We start from the raw sequence: 25,097 nt of genomic DNA on the forward strand, positions 1-25,097 counted from the left end.
AATTGACAAAATTCACTTTTGTCTCAACAAAATTGACAAAATTGACTTTTGTCTCAACAAAATTGACAAAATTCACTTTTGTCTCAACAAAATTGACAAAATTGACTTTTGTCTCAACAAAATTGACAAAATTGAATTTTGTCTCAACAAAATTGATTTTTGTCTCACGAAAGTCAATTTTGTCTCACGAAAGTCAATTTTGTCTCAATAAGTCAATTTTGTCTCATAAAAGTTAATTTTGTTGTTACAAAATTGTATTTTGTCGTCACAAAAATGAATTTTGTCGTCACAAAATTGACTTTTGTCTCAACAAAATTGACAAAATTGACTTTTGTCTCAACAAAATTAACAAAATTGACTTTTGTCTCAACAAAATTAACAAAATTGACTTTTGTCTCAACAAAATTGACAAAATTGATTTTTGTCTCAACAAAATTGACAAAATTGATTTTTGTCTCAACAAAATTGACAAAATTGACTTTTGTCTCAACAAAATTGACAAACTTGAATTTTGTCTCACAAAAGTCAATTGTGTCTCACAAAAGTTAATTTTGTCTCACAAAAGTTAATTTTGTCTCACAAAAGTCAATTTTGTCTCACAAAAGTCAATTTTGTCTCACAAAAGTCAATTTTGTCTCACAAAAGTCAATTTTGTCTCACACAATTGACTTTTGTGATTTAATTTCCATATCAGGTAACAAAAGTCAATTTTGTACGCAAATATGTTTATATTTGCATACCTTTTAGACAAAATTGACTTTTGTCATGACAAATATTAATTTTGTCTACAAAAATGAATTTTGTCATGACAAAAATGAATTTTGTCTACATACATGAATTTTGTCATCTCAAAATTGAAGTTCTCACAAAACAAGTCTGTAGCACATAGTTTAATTTGTAAGACAAAAATGATTTTGTTATGACAGAATTGAATTTTGTACTAAACCACAAGAGTCCCATTCGGCGCCCCGTAATAAGTGCCTCCGTTCACTGCACAATTGTAAATTGTCTTCCTCAAGACCAGCAAAAATAAATGGAACAGGTTCACGTAGTCATAAAAAAGTCGTATAATTTACGTTATCGAACAAAAAATCAGAAATACGGAATTATATATTTATTTATATGTGAATGGTTAGGAAATCCGTTTCCCCTACAACGTTTTAAAAGTCAAAGAAAAATGTTTTCCCTGATACAAACGTTTTAAGAACCAGCTTTGTGTAACCTATAGACACATTCGACTGTATATAAGGAAGTTAATATGTTTACTCTGATTTGAAATTATTTTTTAGAACTTTTTTTAGTAATTGAGATCTATGTTGTTTATGGGTAATAGGTGAAATGTTGCATGATCCCTCAAAATGACAGCAAGCGTAGTTTTCCGGACGATTTTCATGTGTACACTGCTAAAAACTGTCAGGTCCTGGCCATGGTATATTTTGGAGAAATTTTTTTTACTGACTTTTACAAAAAAAAAATTCTCTGTGTGTGCCATTGCAATAAATAGTTTTGCTCGTTATTTTGTCATATTTTCCTGTTTAAACTGTACCAGAAAAAAGTTTGGCATGTGAAACGGACGAAGACATATTCTAACAGAAGTACAAATACCAGTCCTCCCTGTGTATACATATGAGAAAACATTTCAAAGTTATTGGTTGAATTCAAATCCATCACACATACGGTACACATTGTAGTCCGAAAAAATAAAAGACTTCGATCATTCCTATCAAACACCTTTTTAATTGTTTACCAGTATATTTCTTTTAGTTTTGGGTAAAATTGTAAAGGAAAAATACTTTCAAGACATCCTTCCATTAATCATTTTTTTTCTGTTCTGACTTTGAAGAAATGACCACTTTTCGCCCAATCGAAATGATGCATGGACAAATTTTGTTTCATAATATAAGAATTATTTTCAATATAATCGGTATTAAACTTGACTATCGACACATGAAAGTTTGTCAGCATTGTCAATCTTTTTAACGTTAAAGTGCCAATAGTTCGGTCACAACTCAATTAAGTTTGTCGATAACGTAGCTAATTTTGACGGTAAAGAAACGTCAATTCGATCACTTCTTTGTTACGGGCTGTATGTTAATCTAATATTTGAATTGCGATAGCAATTTATTAAGAAATGTTTCTCATCATCTAGTACTTTGCATTTTTCTTCTCTCTTCGCAAAGAATTTTAAAATGCCTTCCTTTTTCAATTGATAATGAATGGTCACTGATTCTAAGTTTTGTAATTCATTTTCTAAATTCAAAGTTTGGGTTAGAGAGGTAAGGTTTTATCAATAGATTTGGCTCAAGTCCTTTATAAAAAAATAATTTACTTTTATCATCAATAGATTTCAACTTATCCATCAACAGGTTGTTGTAGTATGAGTTTATTTGGGTTTCCATATAGCTTTTAATATTTTTAATTGTTTTAAATTATCACAAGTTTTTTGTCTATGATAGATTAGATGTTGGATTAAGAAAGAATATTTTTTGCAAAAGTGAACCACGAATAGGCCACTAGAATCCAAAGTTTTAGTTAATTAAAAAGATTCATGTAATAAGGGATTCAAATTTGAGCTGAAAAGCCTGGCTAAATACATAATAGTTTTGGGTTTTTATATGACATTCAATAGGCAGTCTTCCCAATTCGTTCCTTGAACCAAAATTTTAGGCACTCTTGTTAGTGCCAGGGGTAATTTAAACTTGCAATAACCAAGATGCAACTTCTATTGGAGTCTTGTCAATAAAATTAAATGGATCCACATTTTTTCAAGAAACCAAAGCTCTTTTTTTAGCTTTGAAATATGTTATTTATGAGTTCAAATACGTTATTTCACAATTATAAGTCAATATAGGTCTCACTTAGGTGTCAAATAAGTTATTCTGATATCGGCAGGCTGCCAAGAAAATTAGTGTTTTAATAGAAAACAAAACTTTTCACTTCAGTTTGTCTTTTTTTTTGTTAAATCAGCTGCACTATGACTGAGATTACTATTTGATGTAATTAGCAGACCTAAGTAAGGATATTCTAAAACATTCTCTATTTTTTTGTTTTTTATACAAGCAAGGATTTGTATAGTAATAGATTCTACTATACAAATCCTTGATACAAGTATAGATGATTCATGCTTTTGTTTTGTTGTTGAAAAGACCATTCTCTTTGTTTTATTTATGTTTAGAGAAAGCTGCCAGTTTTCACAAAACATGGAAACTTTATTTAGACTATTTTTGAGACCCTCCTATAGGATTCTGATAGTAAAAGCAGATCATCAGCAAACAGGAGGGAGCCTAGTTTAGATCTACCTATTTATTTTATTGACTGACTCTAAAAGTCCTATAAGTCCTGAACTTGTGTAAGTCATTAGTTTATGAGAATTAAAACATTTATTCGGAAAAGACTGCCTTTAAAAAATATGGGCTAAATACTTTGAAAGCTGGGAAAATTTGCTTAAGAAATTGAAAGAAAACAGAAAAGAAAATCCCGTGCAGACCCTCTTATGGTGTAGTTGATGATCCAGGCAGGGGAAGTAATCGATTTTACGTGTGGCACAATGGCGGGAAACAGATGAAGAAAAACAAATATGTTCCATGTGATAATGAGACAAGCAATGTGTGTCAGGTATAGAATTTACATGTTTTAGATAGGTTACAAAAGAAAGAATTTAAAATCATTCATTCCAAATAATTTTCTATCAGCTAAATTTACTACACTCGTCATGCAGGAAAATGAAAGTAGAATGATTTTTAAAAAACCTTCTGCCTCGTAATAAACGTGGCAAACTTATGATCTTTCTGCATGTAACAAGAAATTAGATAATAGACTACGGCAATAATTGCATTGCCCCTTTGTAAAATTTTCAAAGTTAATTTTAGTATACGCGTGAATACAGGTAGGGTAGATCCTCAAAAATATGTAATCAGTTGTTCACTTGTTGGACAGAAATGGATTTAAGGGTCTTTACAAGGCTTAGACATTTGTAATATATGTGACAACAGTTCAATGTCTTGATCTTGATAGGTATAAGCTGATATAACCAAGGATATTAGTAAACTGTGTGTGTCAAATAATCTACTGAGGTGGGGCCCCTTACATTTTCATTTCTTCTTCTTCTTCCATATAAGAATTAGGTTCCTTTAATGAAACGTTTAAACTGTGCGGGACTACGCATGGTGACATTACATATCTAGTCCCCTAAGGCTATATATACAGTATTTACAATAAAATCAGGTTGTTACGGTTAAAATTGTGTACAATCGTCCAGTCTGGTATTAATGTGTTGTCTGTAGCCCTGAGCAAAAATCTTCAACTGATCCCACTTCAGCAACCCTGGCAGGTAATGTATTCCATTCCATGATTGTTCTTGGAAAGAAGGAGTTCCTGTAGACATCACTGGTGACCCTCTGTTGGTAAAACTTGTGTCCTCCACGAGTTCTACTGTCGCCACCTTTGAGGTAAGTACTCTTGTTGATGTCTTTCAGCTCATTCTGGATACAATAGAGCATGCATAGCCTGTTGTCACGGCGTCTTGTCTGTAATGGTGTTCCATTTAAGATCTTCTAACATTGTAGTGACGCACCCTGGTGTGCGTGATGTGTAGTCATTATAGACAAATCTAGCAGCTCTCCTCTGTATAAGTTCTAGTGTGTTGATGCTTGGTTGGTTGGTTAAGTTCCATATAGTGGAAGCATACTCTATGACAGGTCGCACGAGTGTTGTATAGCCAGCAGCCTTTACTTTCCTTGTACATTCTTTAAGGTTTAGTTTGACAAACCCAATTGTGCGGTTACCCTTTGCTGTAACACTCTGGATATGTTTGTTCCATGAGAGATTGATTGATATTGAAACTCCCAAGTACTTGGCACTATCTACTGGTTCGATTTTCTTCGATTTGCTGTCTGAATTTTGACAAAAATATGCTGTGGTAGTTGGTTTCAATCTATAATATGTTTGGTATGAAACTGCATTTTGATGTGTCTAATTTTGTTCGAAGTCATTCTTGGGAAGTCTTGGCTATGCATGTTCTTGGTTGTCCTTCATGGGTTTGTTTTCTGTTATTGGTCAAAGTTTGCCTAGATTCTTTGATTTAAAACTTTCAAATTATTATTAACAAAGAAAAACAATATTTTGTGACTTGTGCTAATGGACATGAAGCTATAAATGGCCCTTGAAATCACTGGTGATTGTGAAATTTAAAAAAAAATTAAATGAGAAAACTAATGGCTTGATTATAAAGTAATATGACAAACAACAATGCAACCGACAAAACCAACAAATTACTGGCACCTGACATGAACCAGGCATATATAGAATTTGATGGGATGATATCTTGTTTAAAACTATTAATGTAAACACATATTTAAGTAAATTATACAAATTTAAAAGTTTTACAGAATGCTTACGGTGACTGAAAGCAATCTCTAACCTTTTACTGTGGAATGATAATTACATCATGACATCCTTAATTACCTGTTCTGTTTCCTTTCAGGAATTATTATGCGGTCAGATGCCTGATATGAAAAATAGAAAGAGGAAAAGTCATGGCATATTATAACCCTCAGGACAGTGGCCAGATTGAAGAAAATGGTAATGAAAAGTGTACACAATCAAATCTCTATTAAGCATCATACTCAAGAAATATTAAAAGTGACATCTGTAGATAGATGACCTCTAATCTAGATCAAAATTAAAACATACATGTAGCTACAATCTTCCTAGTAAACTGATTATTATTCAACTCTGAAGTTTAAGCACATAAATGCACGAAAAGATTTCAAAATATAAGTTATTATAGATTACAATAAACTTTTAAAAAAAAGGAAATGTACTATAAAACAACATGACAAAAGTACAAATACAATTGTACTTACACAATTTAGTGAAGTAGACAAATCCGTTCTTACAACCATAATAGTTTTTCTCCAGATTTTTGATGATTAAATTATTTGCCTTTGTTGTTGAATGAAAGAATAGTGACAAAGTGTTTGTTTCATTATCGAAGTCATAAATTTCCTGATGGGGAACATTGGAATGTATAAGGCAATTTATTTCTTAGATTGGCAAATATTTGACACAAATTCAATTAATTGTTAAATTTATGACGAAAATAAAATGACTTAGGATCAGCACTCAAAAGCAGAGTGGATCTGGTAACCATAAATTGACCAATATTTTTATTTTAGCTATGCTTACTTCATCCAATCATAAGAGTCAATGACATAATGCTCATCTTGTATCGAGTAAGTGTTAGGGGTTAATTGAGAAAATGTAGAAGTTAATAACGGAAATTGCTAACGCAGGACTTCTAAAATAAAATCATCTGATTTTTGCCACACCTCGCAGCAATTTATATAATGCTTATTATGCTAGCTTTCTCTGTTTTATATTTGTAGTTGGGGCCACTATTATGATTCAACATTGTAAGCAGGAAGCAGAGAGTAAATTACAGCTACAGGACTATGTTGGAGCCTATGATGACTATAGTTATGCCATAAGGATAGCACAAGCTATACCTTTTGTTGGAGAGGAGATGCCAAAACTACTGTGTAACAGATCCATGGTTCTCCTGAAAATGAGGAGATATGCAGAAGCACTAGCTGATGCCATGGCCAGTATCAATGATTTTCCATATTGGATAAAAGTAATTTACATATGTATAAAAGTGTGTCCCTAGATTTTATAAAAGAAGAAGTTTGTGTCGCTATTTTATGAAATTCTCCCCTGATTTTGCTGACTGATAATTTCCTTTCTCAACAAAGTAGAGTTCAGTAGTATGAAATATTAATGCTAAAAACTAGGGGTACACTTGTCATTGTCAATGTATACATCATCTTTGTCATAGGTTAAACAGCAGTCAACAGATTTTCATTGGTCATCTCAGCTCTATTGCTTTATTCACTTATGCCATACCAGCTCAAGTGAGGAAATCAATCCTGTTGAGGAGAACAACGATAATCAATAATTCTAATGGTTAAAAATCTGATTTCAAAAGATTGTTCCTTTGAGAGTGTGAAGATAGATTAAGTTACAGAAAAACCTGAAGGGGAACAAAAACATTTTTAAGCCCTGCAAACATAGTAGTAGGCACTTTTTTTTCAAATCTATGTATATAGTTCTGTTTGTCTGCCCTTTAAAACATAAATCTTATTTTGACCGTTTTAGGGTTTCTGGAGAGCAAGCCAAGTTTTTAAAGAACAAGGACAATTGTACAGAGCTGTGGATATATTGAATGAAGGATTAGACGCGTGTAAGAAATATTCCTATAAGGATGATCAGCTGACTTTCTTCACGGAGATGGCAACAATTCTAAGCTATGCAAAAGGTAAACAGGTCAATCAAGGTCATTTGGTCCCAAAGTCCACCAAGAACAATTGATAACAATATTATTTATCTGTGAATTTAAGTAGTATATATGTTTTAAGAGTGCTCAGCTGAAGATGCTCAGTAGCCCTTTCAGTATTTTGTACATCAGTCCTCTATATTGAACGGGATTGTTTGAATTAAGATAACTTTAGTTCATATTTAAGATCATGTAAATCATGTTTTGTAAATATTTCTTCACTACCTATCAATTAAACTTTTGTATGGCACCTTGATTCCTAGATATCCACTGTACAACAAAACATGCTACTAAAATTTTCATTCTGAACATGGGAAGATTGAGTATTGGCTAAAAAAGTTGTTGTGTAAAAGAAATGATGTTCTCACCCAAGAGCAACATATTAGGCATTTTGAGACATTAAAAATATGGTGTTTAGGCTAATGCATTTTATTTTCTTTTTGCTTTGTTACAAATTTATAATACAGACATAATATTTTTGTAGGTTGCTCAGTTAATCCATTTCTTCGAAGCCCTGATTCAAGCCAGACGTCACTCAGAGTCAAGGTCATACAAAGATTGATATTTAACAAGGCTTGGGAAGCCATCAGTTACCTAGTGACTGGGTTATCTTCAGGGGACAATGATGAGTTGGCAGCGTCATTTTGTGACCTTGACTTATCTTTTGTTCCTGTCGGAGACCTCCTGAGAGAAACATCAGTATCCCAGAGGAAAAGCTGGGGAATACATTTAGCAATTACTCTCCTTGGAACTGGTTCTTCTTTTGAACAAATGGAACTTGTATTAGGACAGGCTACTATTCACATTGGAGTCCAGTCTGCTTTAGAAACAGGTATAGGAAAATATTTGTAAACAAACCCATTGGGCTTTGAAACAACTTTGGGTGGTCAGGATATTAAGAAACACACAATCTCTTTTTTTTCTTCAAATTATTCTTAATTGTTTAATATGAAAAGTTATTTATATTACAATTTATATTTGTTATTACTTTCAACAATTCTAATCTTGATATACCAATGTCTGTCCATTCCGAAGCCTGTCTACTAATTCTTTTATACCTATCAACAAATTAAGGGACACAGTTCTACACCTTATAAGGAATACTTTACTGTAAATTCAGAAATTATTGCGAGGTTTTTATTATTGCGAATAATGCGACTGAGTTGAAAACACAATAATTAAAACTCGCATTTTGTAATATTTTATCTGAATTAAGCATGACTTTTCTCAAAATCGTAAAAATTAAAATCGCATTCAAGTGTAAAATGACAAAATCGCAATAATAAATGCATGCAGTAATTTCTGAATTTACAGTACATATATGTTCTAATTGTAGGAGATTTAGAATTTTTGAAGTTTTTGTTGGCAACTTTCATTGATAGTCAAGTAAAAAAAGATATGATTGACAAAAATGGTGATTCAGCTGTCCATTTAGTGGTGAAGTCGGGGAAGATTAATACCACACTAGGAGAATCTATTTTGAGATTGTTGATGAACAGTGGGTGTACAGCTTATTTAAAGAATATGTCTGGACAGCTACCAATTGATTACCTTAAACCAACTGACCAGGGCTTTTCATTATTACAGGCAGCAAAAAGTAATGCAGGTAAATATTGTTTTGAAAAACATTGTAATGAAAACTTTCTGTTTATGTCATGTGTTTAAGTGAACTACCCTTCATATACAGTGAAATTACTAGAGAATAAAGGCTTTTTTCACCTGGAAAAGAATCCCTATTTGTGATAAATGGATTAACTGCACAACTTTTTTCCAAAACAGTGCAGCCTATGTGGTAATTTTGCATGAATATAAACCGAAAAACACTCATTTAAACATTTGTTATGCCTAAAATGACTGTATGTGCAGATTTGAGGGTCTATTTATGTATCATCACTGATAATGAGGAATCTTATTTTAAATGAGGGCTTACCTCTTGAAAAGGGGTCTGCAGATTAAAGTTCCAGTTAATTTCCTGGTTTATTATAAATTTCCCAATTTGATAAAAATGACGCATATTTTCCAAATAAAAAAGGGTAGAGGTAGTTTTGAAAAAAGTCAACAATATCACTGATATAATATATTAGATCTTGTAGTTGATTGTAGATTTCATCCAAATTTAAAAAAATTAGGAAGTTAGCTTTTTTCAGTGATATTCCCCTTTCACTTTTCATGTTTTTCGAGGTTGTTATGTGCAAACCTGAGCTGGGTTATAAACCGATGTTAGCGTTGAATATATTTGTAATGCAGTTCATGTTTCTTTCTCTTTAAAAGATGAAGACATCAGGAAGGGGATCATAATGTTTAAAAATAAGGGTAACGATGCACTAAAAAACACCAACAATGGACAGGCTATACAGATGTATACTAAAGGCTTACAACTATGTGGAGATAACTCTGTTTTTAAAAGAGAAGCAGCTGTGTTGCTAAGCAACAGATCAAATGTGTACAGCATGATGGGAATGCATAAAGAAGCACTGAAGGATGCAGATGAATCGATTAAAAGTGACAATTCTTGGTACAAGGTAAAATCTAGGATTCAGCAATATTGGGAATAAAAATGTTGATATTTTGATAAAATGCCTTAAAATTACTTTTTTCAGATAGTCTTACAAGATTTCAGCTTAATACTGCTATTATAAACCACTGTCAGAAAATATTGTGAGCATTTATTTGTGTGATTATAATAATACTAATTAGAAGTTATTGTGATTTAAATTTTTTATCAAAGTTTTCTTGGTTTGTATGAATGATTTTATATTTGAAAAAGAGCTTATGATTTTGAGATATAATTTGAAAAAAACTATCAGCCCTTCTTTACATTATTGGCTAATAGTTGTTTTTTTGCTTGCATTTAACAGTAACTATTTTAATTTAAGCATACCTGTCTGCAAGGCTTACATATTGAACTTTGACACATTTTTGTATCAAATTAAGACTATGATGTCATTGAACTCATTTATGGACAATGTAATAATCTTGGAAACCCTGCTCTGAACATATACAGGAATGTATACAAATTGTCAATTGTTAAAAATGGTCTATCATCAAAAAAGTCACATAATAGAAGAATTAGTTTCCATTTCCCTATATTTAGAATTTATAAGTAAGAGTCTTAGTTTCCTCTTAAGTTTATGTCACAGATTATGAATTTATTATATATACCACTAGGGTTACTGGAGAAAAGGCCAGGAATTGAAACAGATGAAGAGATTTACAGATGCCTATACGACATTCCTTAGCATGTTTACCTCATGTTACGATGTCTACCCAGGAGACAAACTTAACTTCATGACAGAAGCTGCTGTTTTGTTCAAAGATATTCCAGGTATGAAGTAAACTCAACTACATGACAAGGTATTCAAGTTAAGAGACAAATTGTGACAGTTTCAGTCCATACAGATATTATCTGTCCTCTGTTTGACTATTTACATTTATAAGTTCTGACGGAACCCAATTAAGCAACTTGAACCAAACTTTGTGAAAATAATATAGGGTAAGTATTTAGTAAGAAAAACTATCTTAATTTTAATTTGATTGGATGGAAGACATGATCGCCAATGGCAATCTTTGATTCCCCCCCCTCTTTTCCCCCAAAAAAATTTCTGATAACTTTCCTTTTTCCTTGAGGATAAATTCATTGATTTATTTACTTTATTTACAGATTTGCAGAAAAAAGACAAGTACAAAATGTTGTCACTAGGAGACCGAGATATGTGGACCAATATCTTAATTAAGTTATCAAAGACAGGTGACTGGCTGACCATTAGATATCTATTGATGGGGATGTCAACAGAGCTTCCTAAAGCTCCTAGTAGCAGAGGTACTGTGTGTTGTTATGGTTGTACAAAATGAGTTTTTCATGCTGATTTTTGAAACGAGTGATTTAATGTATTCCATTCCATGGCTGTGGAATTTCTTATATTACTTGGAAACAGCAGTTAACATATCTTTCCACGAAGATTTACACATTTTACATGAGCAGATGTAGCCACCAAGACAGCCAACTGTTTTAGATCAATATTCCTTCCTACCATTATCTATATTTTCACATGAAAAGGGAGAACTAGCCCAAACAGGTATGATCAAAAGGTGTTGTAAATTATCGCATATTTCTACTATTCACATAAAATTGAGAATGGGAATGGGGAATGTAGCAAACAGACAACAACCCAATCAAACAGCAGAATAAAGACAAAGGCCACCAATTGGTCTTTAACACAGAGAGTAAATCTTGCACCCAGAGGCGGGATTCAATTGGCACCTAAACAAAAATGTGTACTAGTTCATTTAAAATGGAAGTCGCTCTAATGTATCTTATTTTTTTACAGGAGAAGGTGTGGCAGCTCTAGCATCCACCAACAGTATGTCATTTGGCACTGTGTTTGAATATCTGAAAACTGTAAGACATATGACAATAACAGCTAGTTGGTTGACCCCCACATTGGTAGTGTTACTATACAGACATAAAGGGAACTATCTTAACTTCCTAGCTGATGAAAGAGATACATGTGTACATGCTGTGGTCAGATATTCTCTCATTACAGGTAAGGGAACTATCTTAACTTCCTAGCTGATGAAAGAGATACATGTGTACATGCTGTTGTCAGATATGCACTCATTACAGGTACATTAAAATGAAATATTTCATGTCTCCAGACTTTATACATGTACTTCCAAATTTTATTGGTGATTAAAATTTGTGAAAAATTTGTGAAATAGTTCTATAAACTAATGCATCAGTAAGTGAAAATTAAGAAATAATTCATGGGGGCTTGAATATATCGTCATTTTACCAGGGGTTGGATCTTTATGACAAATATTTTACCCTGAGCGATAGCGAGTGGTAAAATATCGGCATAAAGGGACAACCCGTGGTAAAATCTAGATATATTCAAGCCCCCATGAATTATTTCGATTCTGATAGGACAAATACGGCAATTCCTTTGGATCGAGGCGCTCTAGGTGGAGGCAAATATTTGCCGTTCCCATAAATTAAAACACTTTTAGATTGGCGTAAAAGAACAGAGCAAACAGAATAAATGACAATGTTCAAACTATTTATAATAACGTATTTAGATAGATTTGGATGAATTTTAATGACAATTTACTTTTATATCTTCTATCTATAAAATTATGGGCTTATACCACATTTTAGCATCGTGTGTTTGTACGTTTCCTTGTTGTGATGATTTTCGCTTTCACAAGCGTGTATTTTCCCGTAAAATGCTTATATTCTGACGTTATCGTTCTATGACGTCGGTAAGCTCATTCATAAACAAGCATATGACGTGGGAGTATGATCGGAACAGCCCATGCAATATATTCATATTTTACCATGGGTGTGTACTCAAAGCATTTGAAGGACGTCATGTTAGAATCTTAGTTTTTCACTTTCAACTGTGTGTCTTTGAAAATCAGTCCAAGGAAAGTAGGGTGAACAGTTATAGGTTATTGATAAAAACATTTGTTGTCTATTGATGGGATGAATTTTGTATTTTTATTTTTTTTTAGCTTTATTTAAATACCCAGTTAATTAAGAAATAATTCATGGGGGCTTGAATATATCGTCATTTTACCACGGGCTGGCCCTTTATGACAAATATTTTACCATGAGCGATAGCGAGGGGTAAAATATCGGCATAAAGGGACAACCCGTGGTAAAATCTAGATATATTCAAGCCCCCATGAATTATTTCGATTCTGATAGGACAAATACGGCAATTATTTTGGATCGAAGCGCTCTAGGGGATGGCATTTTTTGCCGTTCCAATAAATAAACACACTATTAAATTGACGTAAAATAACAGAGCAAACTGAATAAATGATGATGCTTAAACTATTTATGATAACATATTTAGATAATATTAGATGAATTTAATCATTATTGTACTTATATGTCTTATATGTATATAAAAATGGCTAATATAACTCATTTTAGCATCATTTGTTTACGTTTCCTTGTTGTGCTGTTTTTTCCGTTTCACAAGCGTGTATTTTCCCGTAAATTGTTTATATTCTGACGTCATTGTTCTATGACGTCGAGTAGCTCATTCATAAAAAAAACATATGACGTGGGAGAACAATCGGAACAGCCCTTACAATATATTCATATTTTACCACGGGTGTGTACTCAAAGCGTTTGAAGGACGTCATGTTAGAATCAGTCATTTACAAAAAGATAAATTTAGTGTTTTGGTTTATTTTTTAGCACTGTTTGTTTGCTTCACTCATCTTTAGATACACTTATGAAGCTTCAAAATTATATTTTGTATTAATAAGATAATACAGAGAAATCTTGAAAAAAAAGTTTAGACCACATATTACCATCTGCATATATATACTATACCATCCATTGTCATAGAATGAAGGGGTAGGATCCTGAAAAGTCCCTGACACCAAAAGTAAGATGTCTTGTCATTTTCTATAAGCAAATCAAGGACACAAGATATTTATTTCAATTATATTGTTACATGTTCAGTCTAATGGTATGAACCTTTTAACTTGATTTCATTTGCTTACATTATGGTCAGTTATTTTGAAGAAAAGTTAAAAATTTATTCCAGATTTGCAAACTTATCTGTACAATTCATTTTAGGTCATATTGATCTGTTGAATGAGATGCCAATCAAAAGTTCACCTTTCCGCGATGAATATTTAGATGGTCGACGAGAGACGCCATTCCACGTCGTTACAAAGTATAAATACACAGAAGATGTTAATCTCATGGTTAAGGTTGCCAGAGTTCTTATTGGGAAACAATTTACAGCTAGTATGATGGACAAGGACAAGTGTTTAGCTATAGATTATGTGTCAGAAGATCGGCAGAAGCCCTTGTATGATGTCCTTGCTAAGGTTTCTTGGAGTAAGTTCTTATAAATTAAACATCTAAGAAAAATCAGAAGCCTTTTTTAGATCCTTGCAATGGGTGCATAGGATTAAGAACTACTGTGGATTCATTATTATTCGTTGGATACCAGTTTTCATGGGTTTCCTGGAAGCATTTAAATGTTCAACAAATTAAAATTTTTCTATTAAATTTTACATAGGCAATTGCAAAACCACGAAATCAAAAGTCTATGAAAGTGCAATCCATGGAAATTGATATCCACATAAAATAAATGAATCCACAGTATGTAATCTGGTAAGGCCAGGATTTTTTAATTTGTTGGTTTACAGATCCGCAGACCCAATTTTTCTGATTTTCAGAATAAAAATAAAATCGACTTTTCCGGGTTTTTGTCGCCGACCCTAACAAATGCATTATTCCCGCATTAATCACTAACAGAAGTGATGACACTTTCTGTTGTGAAAAAATGAAACTTCCAGTTTACCTTTCTAAAAATAGACAAATCAATTATAATGACCTTGAAATGTCGTTTGCGCAAATAATTTTGCGGAACGAAACCTGTGTTTAAAACCAATTACACAATAAGTTCCTTTCCCTTATTTGTCACCAGTCCGTAAGATGCATGTTCTCATAGAAATAGACTTGTCCAAATATGGACAGGTGGAAGTTCAAGACATCAAGTTAAAATACTGAATTTTAACAAATCATTTGATATTTTCTTGTTTCATAGATAATAAGAAAATATCGTCCATTTGGATATAAAATGGGCATGCATGACAACAGATTATTTAACCTGATATTCTTGTTTTTCCAGTGGACGAGTCTATTACGTTTTTGACACATGTGTTGAAACTTATATTTGAACCACGTTTTTACATTTTTTTTCTTTATCAGTTTTTGTGCTTATTATTATTCACCAAGTTTTGATTAAGAGCTACTGACGTGAATCTGTTTTTCTTGTGTGTGAAATGACGATTTAATTTCGTCTTTGTCTGTGTACCCCCTTTTTTTACGGGAAATTATTAGACAATAGCATGCGATGTTTACAGCTAAGCAATAAAATTTCATCACACTAAAATATAAGAATGATGACAAAATAGTATGACAAACATATTATTAGAAAGGTGAAATATTTTTATTTTGCATATCAGTTTTCTGTTTTGAAAGATCTTTTTTTTTCTTTTTTTTTCTCGACCGACCGACCTGACTTTTTCATAGAGAAAATTAGTAAACCAACAAATTAAAATACTGTGGCCTAATAGTAAATCATTTTGATCCTTGTATTGTCTGAGATGTCTGAATATGAAAATGCTGTCTTGTTGTTTAATTTCAAATTATTTAGCAGATATTTTTCAGGTGTCATATTCAGTACTCTTGAACTTACTCAACCATCTTGCTTGGAACCAATATTACTTTTTAGACGGGTCAATTTTTAATGTTTTGCACATGTTATTAAAGTGTTTAAGTATATTCTGAAACTTAGAGGAGATCTTAAAATTGAAATTTTCTGAACAGCACTGAAGTAAGTGCTTTGTAAATATCTGATAATTAACAAGAAGAATGAACTTTACTTATGAGTTTCTTGTATATTGTGGGTATACTGTTTACCTCTGACTGTCTTTCAGTTCATCCAATCATTAGTCCCATGAATATTATGTTGCAATCGTCTCAGGAACTACATTACAAGGGTTTCTGAAAGGAGTAGGCCCGGTAAGGGCCTATTTTGGCCTCAAATTTCAGGTTCATCTAAAGAAAGATTTAGGACACTTTTTAAACACATAACCCTTACCATGCAGTGACCATCATACAACGGGCGTTTCCAAATTACCGTTATTTGGCTCCAATGGCGTTCCATAGAAGTCCACGTTATGATACTTATTTTAAAAGTTTTGCATGTTCCATCAACCTGAGGCTATCCATATTCACATTTCTCATGTATAAGTAGCATTTTGAGTTAACAAAAACGATTTTTTTCCGGAATTTCAATAAAAAGTTCTAGGGTCAGGGGGTTTGAGTCAGGGTCGGTCGGGAAACAGGAAACAGATATATATTTTTTTTTGGACTTATGAATGAAAACGAATGCGGCCACTTACATTTAAGACGGAAACCGGCTAGAATTTAACTAAAATGCTAAAATTGTGAAGAATTCAGTAATTTAGCACAACTTAGTGATGCTAGTACTCGATATATGTGCATTGTATTGTCAAAACAACAGCCCATATTCATGTAGCAGAAGCATTAAACTTTCCAATAAATAGCTAAAAGATTACATTTTCACAATTTTGTAAAACTGTCATATTTTGGGGCCAAAAAGGGGTCTTACTGAACCTACTCCTTTGGTTTCAGGGTTTATATAAGTTAGCTATACTGTGTGATGCGATTTCAGATTCATCATTCTCCAACTTCCTGATATAGAAATATTCACTTATTCAGTCTTTTAAGTTATTTTTGTTCAAAATGAACTTTTAAGATCCAATCTATTAATTTTACCCTGTTCAATTATACAAAATTCATTAGAGTTTAATGTAATTGACCCTTCAGTCCTGTTTTCGTCATCTCCACTCCTCTGAAACCACACATCAGAATATCAAAAAGCTTCATAGATAATAAGGACATACTATGTAGATATGCATACTGACAGGAAATTGTGATTATATTTTTTCTAGGAGTTATTTCCTTTTAACTCAAAGAGTTAAGGCCTAAATTTACAACTGCAACAGTTTGTCATCACAACCTAAGAAACCACAAACAGAATTTTATATAACTATATAGATACATGTAATAATAACATAATATTTAGATGTGCATATCCACAAGAAATTATTATTAGTTGACTTTTGGAGGATTTAGAGTCTTCCAATCTAGTGAGATTTTGTTAGCTAAATAAAATCGATAGAAACTTTAGATAGAAAAAATGGTCAGCAAGACATGATCTACAAATAACCTGAATAAGTCAAATTATTAGTCAACTCCGTATTCAAGTTATTGTCCTTTGATGATTTTCACCTTGTTTGCCTATTATCTAGAAAACTGTTGAACTGTATGAACTTTAAAAATCATTTATGATTAGCAGGACAAGATTCACAATTAAGCAACAATGGCAAAAATCTGTAGACAACTCATTATTGGAGTTATTGCCCTTTAATGATAAGTTTTTTTTAAACATTTTTTGCTTTTTTTGCTCATTATAGTTAAATCTATATAAAAGATAAATAGAAACCTTAAAAAGAAATAGTTATAAACAGGGGAAAATCTACATATATGTCAACATGAATGAAATTTTAGTTAACTTTTTAAGAGTTATACCCTTAAAATATGCATTAACCTGAATTAATTGAAATTGAATTTTATTTCATGCAGACAAAAAATGTCATCAGATACACTTTTATACTCTCATAAAGTTTTGTTATGTGCAGAAGTAATTATCAGCTGCCTTTGTGGAAATTTATAGTTGGTTGATAAAATAGTCAGATAAATACAATATATAGTTGATAAAGACCCAGCTGTATTTCAATTTGAAAAGGTCTGATCAACTCTGAAAAAATATCTGTGTTTATTTACAATAAAGATTAAATGTACAATACATTATGCACAGGTAGCAAATATTGAACACAGTAATGCATTTGTCAATAAGGAAATGAAAGAAGGTTTATAATTAAATATGATTAGCTATAATTTGCCTATATACAGAAAGTGAAAGTAGATTTCTGAAAATTGTATTTGTGACAGTAGTTTAAAAGATTTGTTGTCTTCAGTTTCATAATAAAAAAAATATCAATCATGAAAACATTGATACTTCGTTTTAGACAATTGTTTTCCCAATATATGGTCTGGAATAATTAATTTTGTTCAGAAACAGGTAAGGTAAAATTGGTTTCCTAATGATACATTAAGGATATTTGAAATAGAAAAAAATATGAATACAAACCATGTTCCTGGTAACAATAAATCAGTGAATAAGATTAATGGTAAGGTAAATAAATGTTTCCAATTTCTAAGAATATGATAATTCATAGATATTTCCATTCTGATCTATATTGACAGTTTAAGTTTAATTGATTTTTTTTTTAAATCCAACATGAATTGTTCCCCATCAATTTAAATCTTGAGGATTCTGACTTGTTTTCCCCGAAACTCTGGATGATGCATATACATATGTGAAAAATTGAATTGTGAGAAGATTTATATAAAATGATAAATATTGCAGTTATTTAAAAAATATCTATGAAAGGTCTGAATCAACAGTATCTGAATCTATTAAAAAACTTGCACCAGAGTTATGGCCTAGTAGAGATATTTTTTGTGTAAAATTTCTTTTAGAAAACATTTCCCTTACTAATACAGTTTTTGACAAATTTCAAAAAAAAAATTTATAAAAGGTTTATATAAGAAAATGTGTATCTATTTTATAGATTTGCAGTGATAAATTTTAAATGAATCCAAAAGCCTTAAAAAAAATGTCTCGTAAGCAATCTTACTCTTACAGTAGACTACTTTTGGATTTGACCTTCACTGGAGTAAAAACTCATCAACTATGCGCTCCTTTATGACATCATTTACCAGATAGAGGGAATAACCTGTGTTCCTGTTGAACATTAAGCAACTTAGTGATCGTGATTGCGCAGGATAAACTAGAAATAATGTTTGTTCTGTAGGTATTTAATCACAATTCCTAAAAGACAGCTGAGCTGATTGTCAATTATGAGAATTCGATTTGCTGAATAATTCATGCAATAAAACATCATAGTTTTCAAACCACTAGCTCAACATGGGAACAGAAGTTAAGATGCCCCTAAACACAGGAATGATGTACACTAAAACCAAACGTATGACTGAAATGCATCTAACTCAAAAGTTGTCCAATAAATTGAATTGTTGATTAATTTCTCAAATAAAGTTATATCCCCTTTTATTAAGGTGTGTTTGTTGGTGGAAAAACATTCTTCTTACATTTAATACTTCAGTTGCATAATGAGACATGAAGATAAGGTGATGAAGTAATGTTTGAATTTTTATAATGTTTAAATCTGATAAACAACTATAAACAAGGAATTATTTGAATCTGGAAAAAATTTGAATTCTAGAAAATTGATGAGAAAATCATAAAAACTATCCAAACTAAATAGGGGGTTAGTTAGTTCATACTGAAATGATAATGAAAGTAAAATTAACCATTAATTATGCACGCATGGCTAACCTTATTTAGTTGGGTTAGTTTTCAACATACATTTCTAATCAATTTTTCAGATTTCAAAATTATTTCAGATTCAAATAATTCCTTGTTTATATTTGGCTATACTGGCTATCCATCATATATTTTAGAAATCTATAATCTTTTTTGTGAGGGTTAAGGTTTGAGGTTGGAAAGATAATAAAGTCCACAAATGATATGTGAAAGAAAATGAAAGTAGATTTCTAAGAAATATTTCAATGACAGTTATACAATTTCATTGTGATCATTTGGATCAATGTTTCAACATGTCATAAATAAGTTATATTTTGAAGTCAAAATATTAAGTGGAACATTTACATTTCAGTTACCAGCATCAGTATTAGTAGGGAATCATATGAAATGTTAGTACCAATTTCGTATAGAAGTATGAACATGATGAATGCATGTTAGGTGGCTTTAAGACTGATTTTTATGCTCCACCTACGATAGTAGAGGGGCATTATGTTTTCTGGTCTGTGCCTCTGTTCGATTATTTGTCTGTCTGTTGGTTTGTTCGTCCGTCTGTTTGTCCCACTTCAGGTTAAAGATTTTGGTCAAGGTAGTTTTTGATGAAGTTGAAGTCCAATCAACTTGAAACTTAGTGCACATGTTCCCAATGATATGATCTTTCTAATTTTAATGCCAAATTAGAGTTTTTACCCCAATTTCATGGTCATCTGTTTTTCTGTCTGTCCCGCTTCAGGTTAAAGTTTTTGGTCAAGGTGGTTTTTGATGAAGTTGAAGTCCAATCAACTTGAAACTTAATACACATCGATGTTCCCTATGATATGATCTTTCTATTTTTAATTGGAATTTAGAGTTCTCCAATTTCATGGTCCACTGAACATAGAAAATGATAATGCGAGTGTGGCATCAGTGTACTTGGGACACATTCTTGTTTTATGCCCCATTTTTGGGCATTATGTTTTCTGGTCTGTTTGTCCATCTGTTCATATATTTTTTCATCCGCTTTTCCATCTGTCCCACTTCAGGTTTAAGTTTTTGGTCTTTTTAGTTATTGATGAAGTCCAAGTCCAATCAACTTGAAACTTAGTACTCACATGTGCCTTATGATGTTATCGGAATTCTCTGTTATTACAGATTATGGATGGTGTTTAGGTAAAGATTGCATGAAATGTATCAAGTGTGAATATTATGTCCATTTTTGCCCCAACTGTTCATGGTTTATCTTAAATAGAAATATTGTGGAATTTTGAGGTTTTGATATGCCTTCAATTATATGGGTCCATATTGTAAACTTGTATATGTATGATTGCTTGTTTCGAAGCTGAGACATCTTTACATATGTGGTATAATTTTGGGGTACAAAGTGTGATTCTTTTTTCCAATAATAAGCATACCCCAAAAATCCTTTCATGAAGCGGCTCTTTTTTCACACAATAATTTCTTTGAAAATTGAATATTTTGAATACATATAATAACTCCATAGTATTTACATATTTATTCTAAGGTTCTATACTTCCCAGATCAACACAAATGGTAAAGCTCAGCCACTCGTAAAAATTGAAACATGTCCATTATCACTACACAGAGATTTTTGGTTTACAAACAACTTTTGTGTTCCTCAATCGGAGGCTCATTAAGGATATTGTCCCATATAATAGGTAATTATTTACTGGATGAGATTATTGTAAAACAGTAGAAAGTGGTCATAAATGAAGTTTTCTCCAATTGTCAATAAAACACTAAGCTATTTTAGCATATTTTAATTTCTATGTATTTTTGTTGAAGAAAATAATAAAAAGAAGACTTTGTTTTTCAGAGGAAATGCAACACCTAATTAGACAAGATAAAACAGCAGCAAAAAATACATCTGTACATGCTCAGTCAAGCGTTCCAAAACCTAGGAATGTTGGTCACCAAGGGACACAGACAAGACCAAATGATCCTCAAGTATTTAAAGACAGACAGGCTACACAGGCAAGACAAGTTGATCCACAAGTTCTTAAAGAAAGAGGGAATGAAGAATTCAGAAATGGAAACTATTTAGCTGCAGCAGAAATATACACTGAAGCTATCGGTATACAGAGAACCAAGATGAAAGAACATGTTCATCATAGTAGAGATCTAGCTATATTATATGCTAATAGATCAGAATGCTTCTTAAAGACGTTTGTATTAGATAAAGCTTTGGAGGATGCTATGGAGAGTGTGTCGTATGATGGTCATTGGTTCAAAGTAAGTTTCTTGTTAAGTCTTATTTTAGTATAAGTCATCAATAATGGGAGCACTTCACTTTTCATCTGATAGGGGATGTCACTGGAGTATACAGTATACAGTTATCTTTTAATCTATTGCGTAGGTGAAAATGAAACCTTTTCCCATATATTGGTTGGCTTTCATGTGGTGTGTTGGAAAAATAACAGTTTGGTGAACACATTATATTAGGTAAAAAATAAAAAAAATAGAATATTTAATGCTAAGATTCTGTATGTAGTGTTTACTTAAGAGTGTGAGATTTGTGGCTGTGAAAATATGACAGGGAGTTTCATATGATATATAAGTAACAAGAACTTTATCGACCTTATCCTATATTTCTGATAGTTTTCCCCACCTTTTCACATATTTTCAAGCTGGAAATATTACCTATTCTAGTGGCACGTCTTATCACCTTGGATATACGCCCTCCCCTGAGATAAGTTCAAAATAAGAAATATTGGTGCCTTTGTATATATTTCAAATACCAATGAAAAACTATGCATGTACAATAATTATACTGTATTATTTGAGGTTCACTTGTAGAAATGCCCAAGAATTGCGAAGGAATTTCCCTTATTGCAAGCTTAGACTATGTACACTAATGCTTTGAATGATTTTGTTTCAGGCACATATGAAGGTTGGTAAAGTTTTAGGTGCCAAACAGAATCATGAAGGTGCTTTACAGGCCTACACAAATGCTCTCAATGAACTGGCATCAGAAACATCCCCAGAGAAATCACAGCGAGAAATACTGGCTTCCTATTGTTTCCATTACATGAACCTGGATAATCGCAAATGTAAGTTTATAGCAGAGTTCGCGAAAAATTGGCGGTCCTCAGGATTTTACCACCAAAATTTTGCATAGGACTGACACAATTTTAGTAGTTTTCATTAGAACTAATAGTGAGGACCAGCAGATTTTCTTCAAGGACCACCAGGGGGAAAAAAAATTTGTGTGTCCAGGGGGAGGCCTTTCCGAGGGGGAAATTTGGTAGATTACATAGGGAATCACTAAAGCCTGACTGGAAGGGGCCCCCCTTAAGATAAGTTCTGGATCAGCCACTGCATGCAGTATCATTAGTGAACAAAAGCTCAGAATTCAACATGTTCCCTTTTATACTGCATACCAACCATCTAGAGAGAATCAATACCCACCATTATATCTCAAGTGGGTCTCATTGGGGTCTAAGCGTGACGCGAGATTGCCTATATTTTGTAATTGTGTCGTGAAAACTGGAAATGAGGTCTAGCGGGACCTGGAAAATGACAAATAAATGGGAATTGCTTACATACATAGTGTTTGCAGGATACAGGAATCTGACAAAACAGTAAGCTGGATCCGGGATTGGAACCCCCCAATGAGACCCCCTCTCAACAACAAGCACACAGACCATTCAATTTTTTTTTTTTTTTTTATCCTTTATTTGTATATTTTCAGTTACAACAGTCTATTAATGGTATTTTTTATTCAGAGTAGCTATCATCCTTAAAAAGTTAACATGGAATACAAAAATAGTTATTTTCAGTCTAAGTATCATTGAAGTTTAACTTTTATTTCAGATCCACTTAATAAAGTGAAAAATCTAAAAATAGCAACTCACACATGGGCTTTGGTCACTTATGACTTCATTACCAATGGTAATTGGAATTTAGCCTCATTCTCTTACATACAATTTAGAGATGATGAAGCACCATGCATAAAAATTGAAAGAGTTAACCTTCGACCTATATGTGAATTGCAATATGTGAAGAATTGTGCGTGGTGTATTGACCTGCTGAGGTACTTCCTGATTTGTGGATCAGACTACAATACCATGACAACCTACACTGGTGACAGATATTTCCATGCTACAATAAGATTGTGTATAGCTTCAGGTAATTTATTCTTTTCAGATTTGTTGTACGGCATAGTGGGTTATTTTCACTGGGTGTAAATTTTTGCTTATTTTCGTGGATTTATTAGAACAAAATTGCCCAAAATAAATTCCACCATTTAAAATTGCACACGCAAAGGTATTGATATAAGTTTTGAATACGCCAAAATAAAATTGCCAAAATATTTTGTATACCTTATTCAATGTAAATCGCGAATTTTTACACCCTCAAAAATAACCCGCTATACAGTATTGTATTTGTATTAGTTATCCAAGTTTAAAAACCTGTCTGTCTAGGTAACACACATTTGATAACTGTATCAAATAGAATGAAATTGTGTATAGCACTGCCATGAAACTGTGTGTGGAGTGTGTAACGCATGGTGTACATTATACCTGTGTAAAACACCTGCATTATTCAAGGCAAAATGTAGTCTAGGAAACACTTGACTCCTTTCTTCAAAGAGTTGTCAAGCTTTTTCTAGCTTTTATTAAAGGGAATAATTTTATACATTATTAAATTTGTTCTGTTGCTTCTGAATGCTGTAGTGGGTAAACAATTTTTATGCCCCACCTATGATAGTAGAGGTGCATTATGTTTTCTGGTCTGTGCGTCCGTTTGTCCTTTCGTTCGTTTGTCTTTCCAGCTTCAGGTTAAAGTTTTTGGTCGAGGTAGTTTTTGATGAAGTTGAAGTCCAATCAAGCTGAAACTTAGTAAATATGTTCCTTAGGATATGATCTGTCTAATTTTAATGCCAAATTAGAGTTCTGACACCAATTTCACGGTCCACAAAACATAGAAAATGATAGTGGGAGTGGGGAATCCGTGTACTACCTACCTAAGTCTACCTACCTACCTAAGTATTTCCAAACGCAGGAGATCAGCTTGCTCCTCTATATTTGGCTCTATTTCACTGTCACTATCACTGTTGATTACTGTGCTACCTCCGATCATGAAGTTGTAATCTACTGTGTAGTCATAAATCATAGGATGTTCTTTCCAATATTTATCTAGTCTTCGTTCGAATGTTTTAACGTTTTTGGCAGTTACGATTGTCTCAGGAAAACTGTTCCAGACTTCCACTATTCTGTTGGTAAAATAATACTTTCTAACATCCAGCCTACTCCTGTTCTTGACTAACTTCAATGAATGCCCTCTTGTTGTTGAACCACTACTTAGTGTTAAAATACCACTTGATGCCCTTTCATCATAGATGTGATTGAGAATCTTGTACGTCTCGATCATGTCGCCTCTTAGTCTACGATATCTAAGTGTTGGTAGTTTCAAGAGTCTTAATCTGTCTTCGTATGATAGATCTTTCAAGTTAGGAAGCATTTTCGTAGCACGTCTTTGTACATTTTCAACTGATTCAATATCCTTTTTCTTATATGGACTCCAAACACTGCTGGCATACTCAAGATGGGGTCTAGCTAGTGCTTTGAATAGTAGACAGAAACTCTTGTAGTCTAAATACTTAAATGACCTTCGGATTTAAATAGTCCTACTAGTTGGTTGGCTTTGTTAACCTGTGTTTGTATATGCTTGTCAAATTTAAGCTTAGAATCTATGTTTACACCTACATCTTTCTCACATTCCACTGTTTCAAGAGT

At 32.5% G+C, this 25,097-nt stretch overlaps 2 protein-coding genes across 3 annotated transcripts in view; both read left to right on the plus strand.

Annotated features, from left to right (window-relative positions):
* Window positions 1–5,534: 5,534 nt before the first annotated feature.
* On the plus strand, window positions 5,535–13,632 carry LOC134681602 (uncharacterized). Its single transcript, XM_063541286.1, has 10 exons — window positions 5,535–5,580; window positions 6,387–6,634; window positions 7,156–7,315; window positions 7,818–8,165; window positions 8,670–8,939; window positions 9,605–9,855; window positions 10,502–10,658; window positions 10,995–11,153; window positions 11,662–11,877; window positions 13,613–13,632. Exons 1-10 carry the CDS (start codon window positions 5,535–5,537, stop codon window positions 13,630–13,632), a joined length of 1,875 nt encoding a protein of 624 aa, XP_063397356.1.
* The window catches only part of LOC134728169 (TPR and ankyrin repeat-containing protein 1-like), a 59,077-nt gene continuing 45,823 nt past the window's right edge, over window positions 11,844–25,097 (plus strand). Inside the window, exons 1-5 of one of the 2 annotated variants that reach the window (XM_063592660.1) lie at window positions 11,844–11,957; window positions 13,929–14,195; window positions 21,176–21,591; window positions 22,238–22,409; window positions 23,173–23,487. In XM_063592660.1, the coding sequence (XP_063448730.1) occupies window positions 13,952–14,195; window positions 21,176–21,591; window positions 22,238–22,409; window positions 23,173–23,487 (1,147 nt within the window). In that variant the 5' untranslated portion in view covers window positions 11,844–11,957; window positions 13,929–13,951. Of the gene's footprint in view, window positions 11,958–13,928; window positions 14,196–17,899; window positions 18,040–21,175; window positions 21,592–22,237; window positions 22,410–23,172; window positions 23,488–25,097 lie in introns of those variants that run through there. The other variant, XM_063592667.1, reaches the window with a different exon arrangement.

This window comes from Mytilus trossulus, chromosome 1 (assembly GCF_036588685.1).
Source record: "Mytilus trossulus isolate FHL-02 chromosome 1, PNRI_Mtr1.1.1.hap1, whole genome shotgun sequence".
Lineage (NCBI taxonomy): Eukaryota > Metazoa > Mollusca > Bivalvia > Mytilida > Mytilidae > Mytilus > Mytilus trossulus.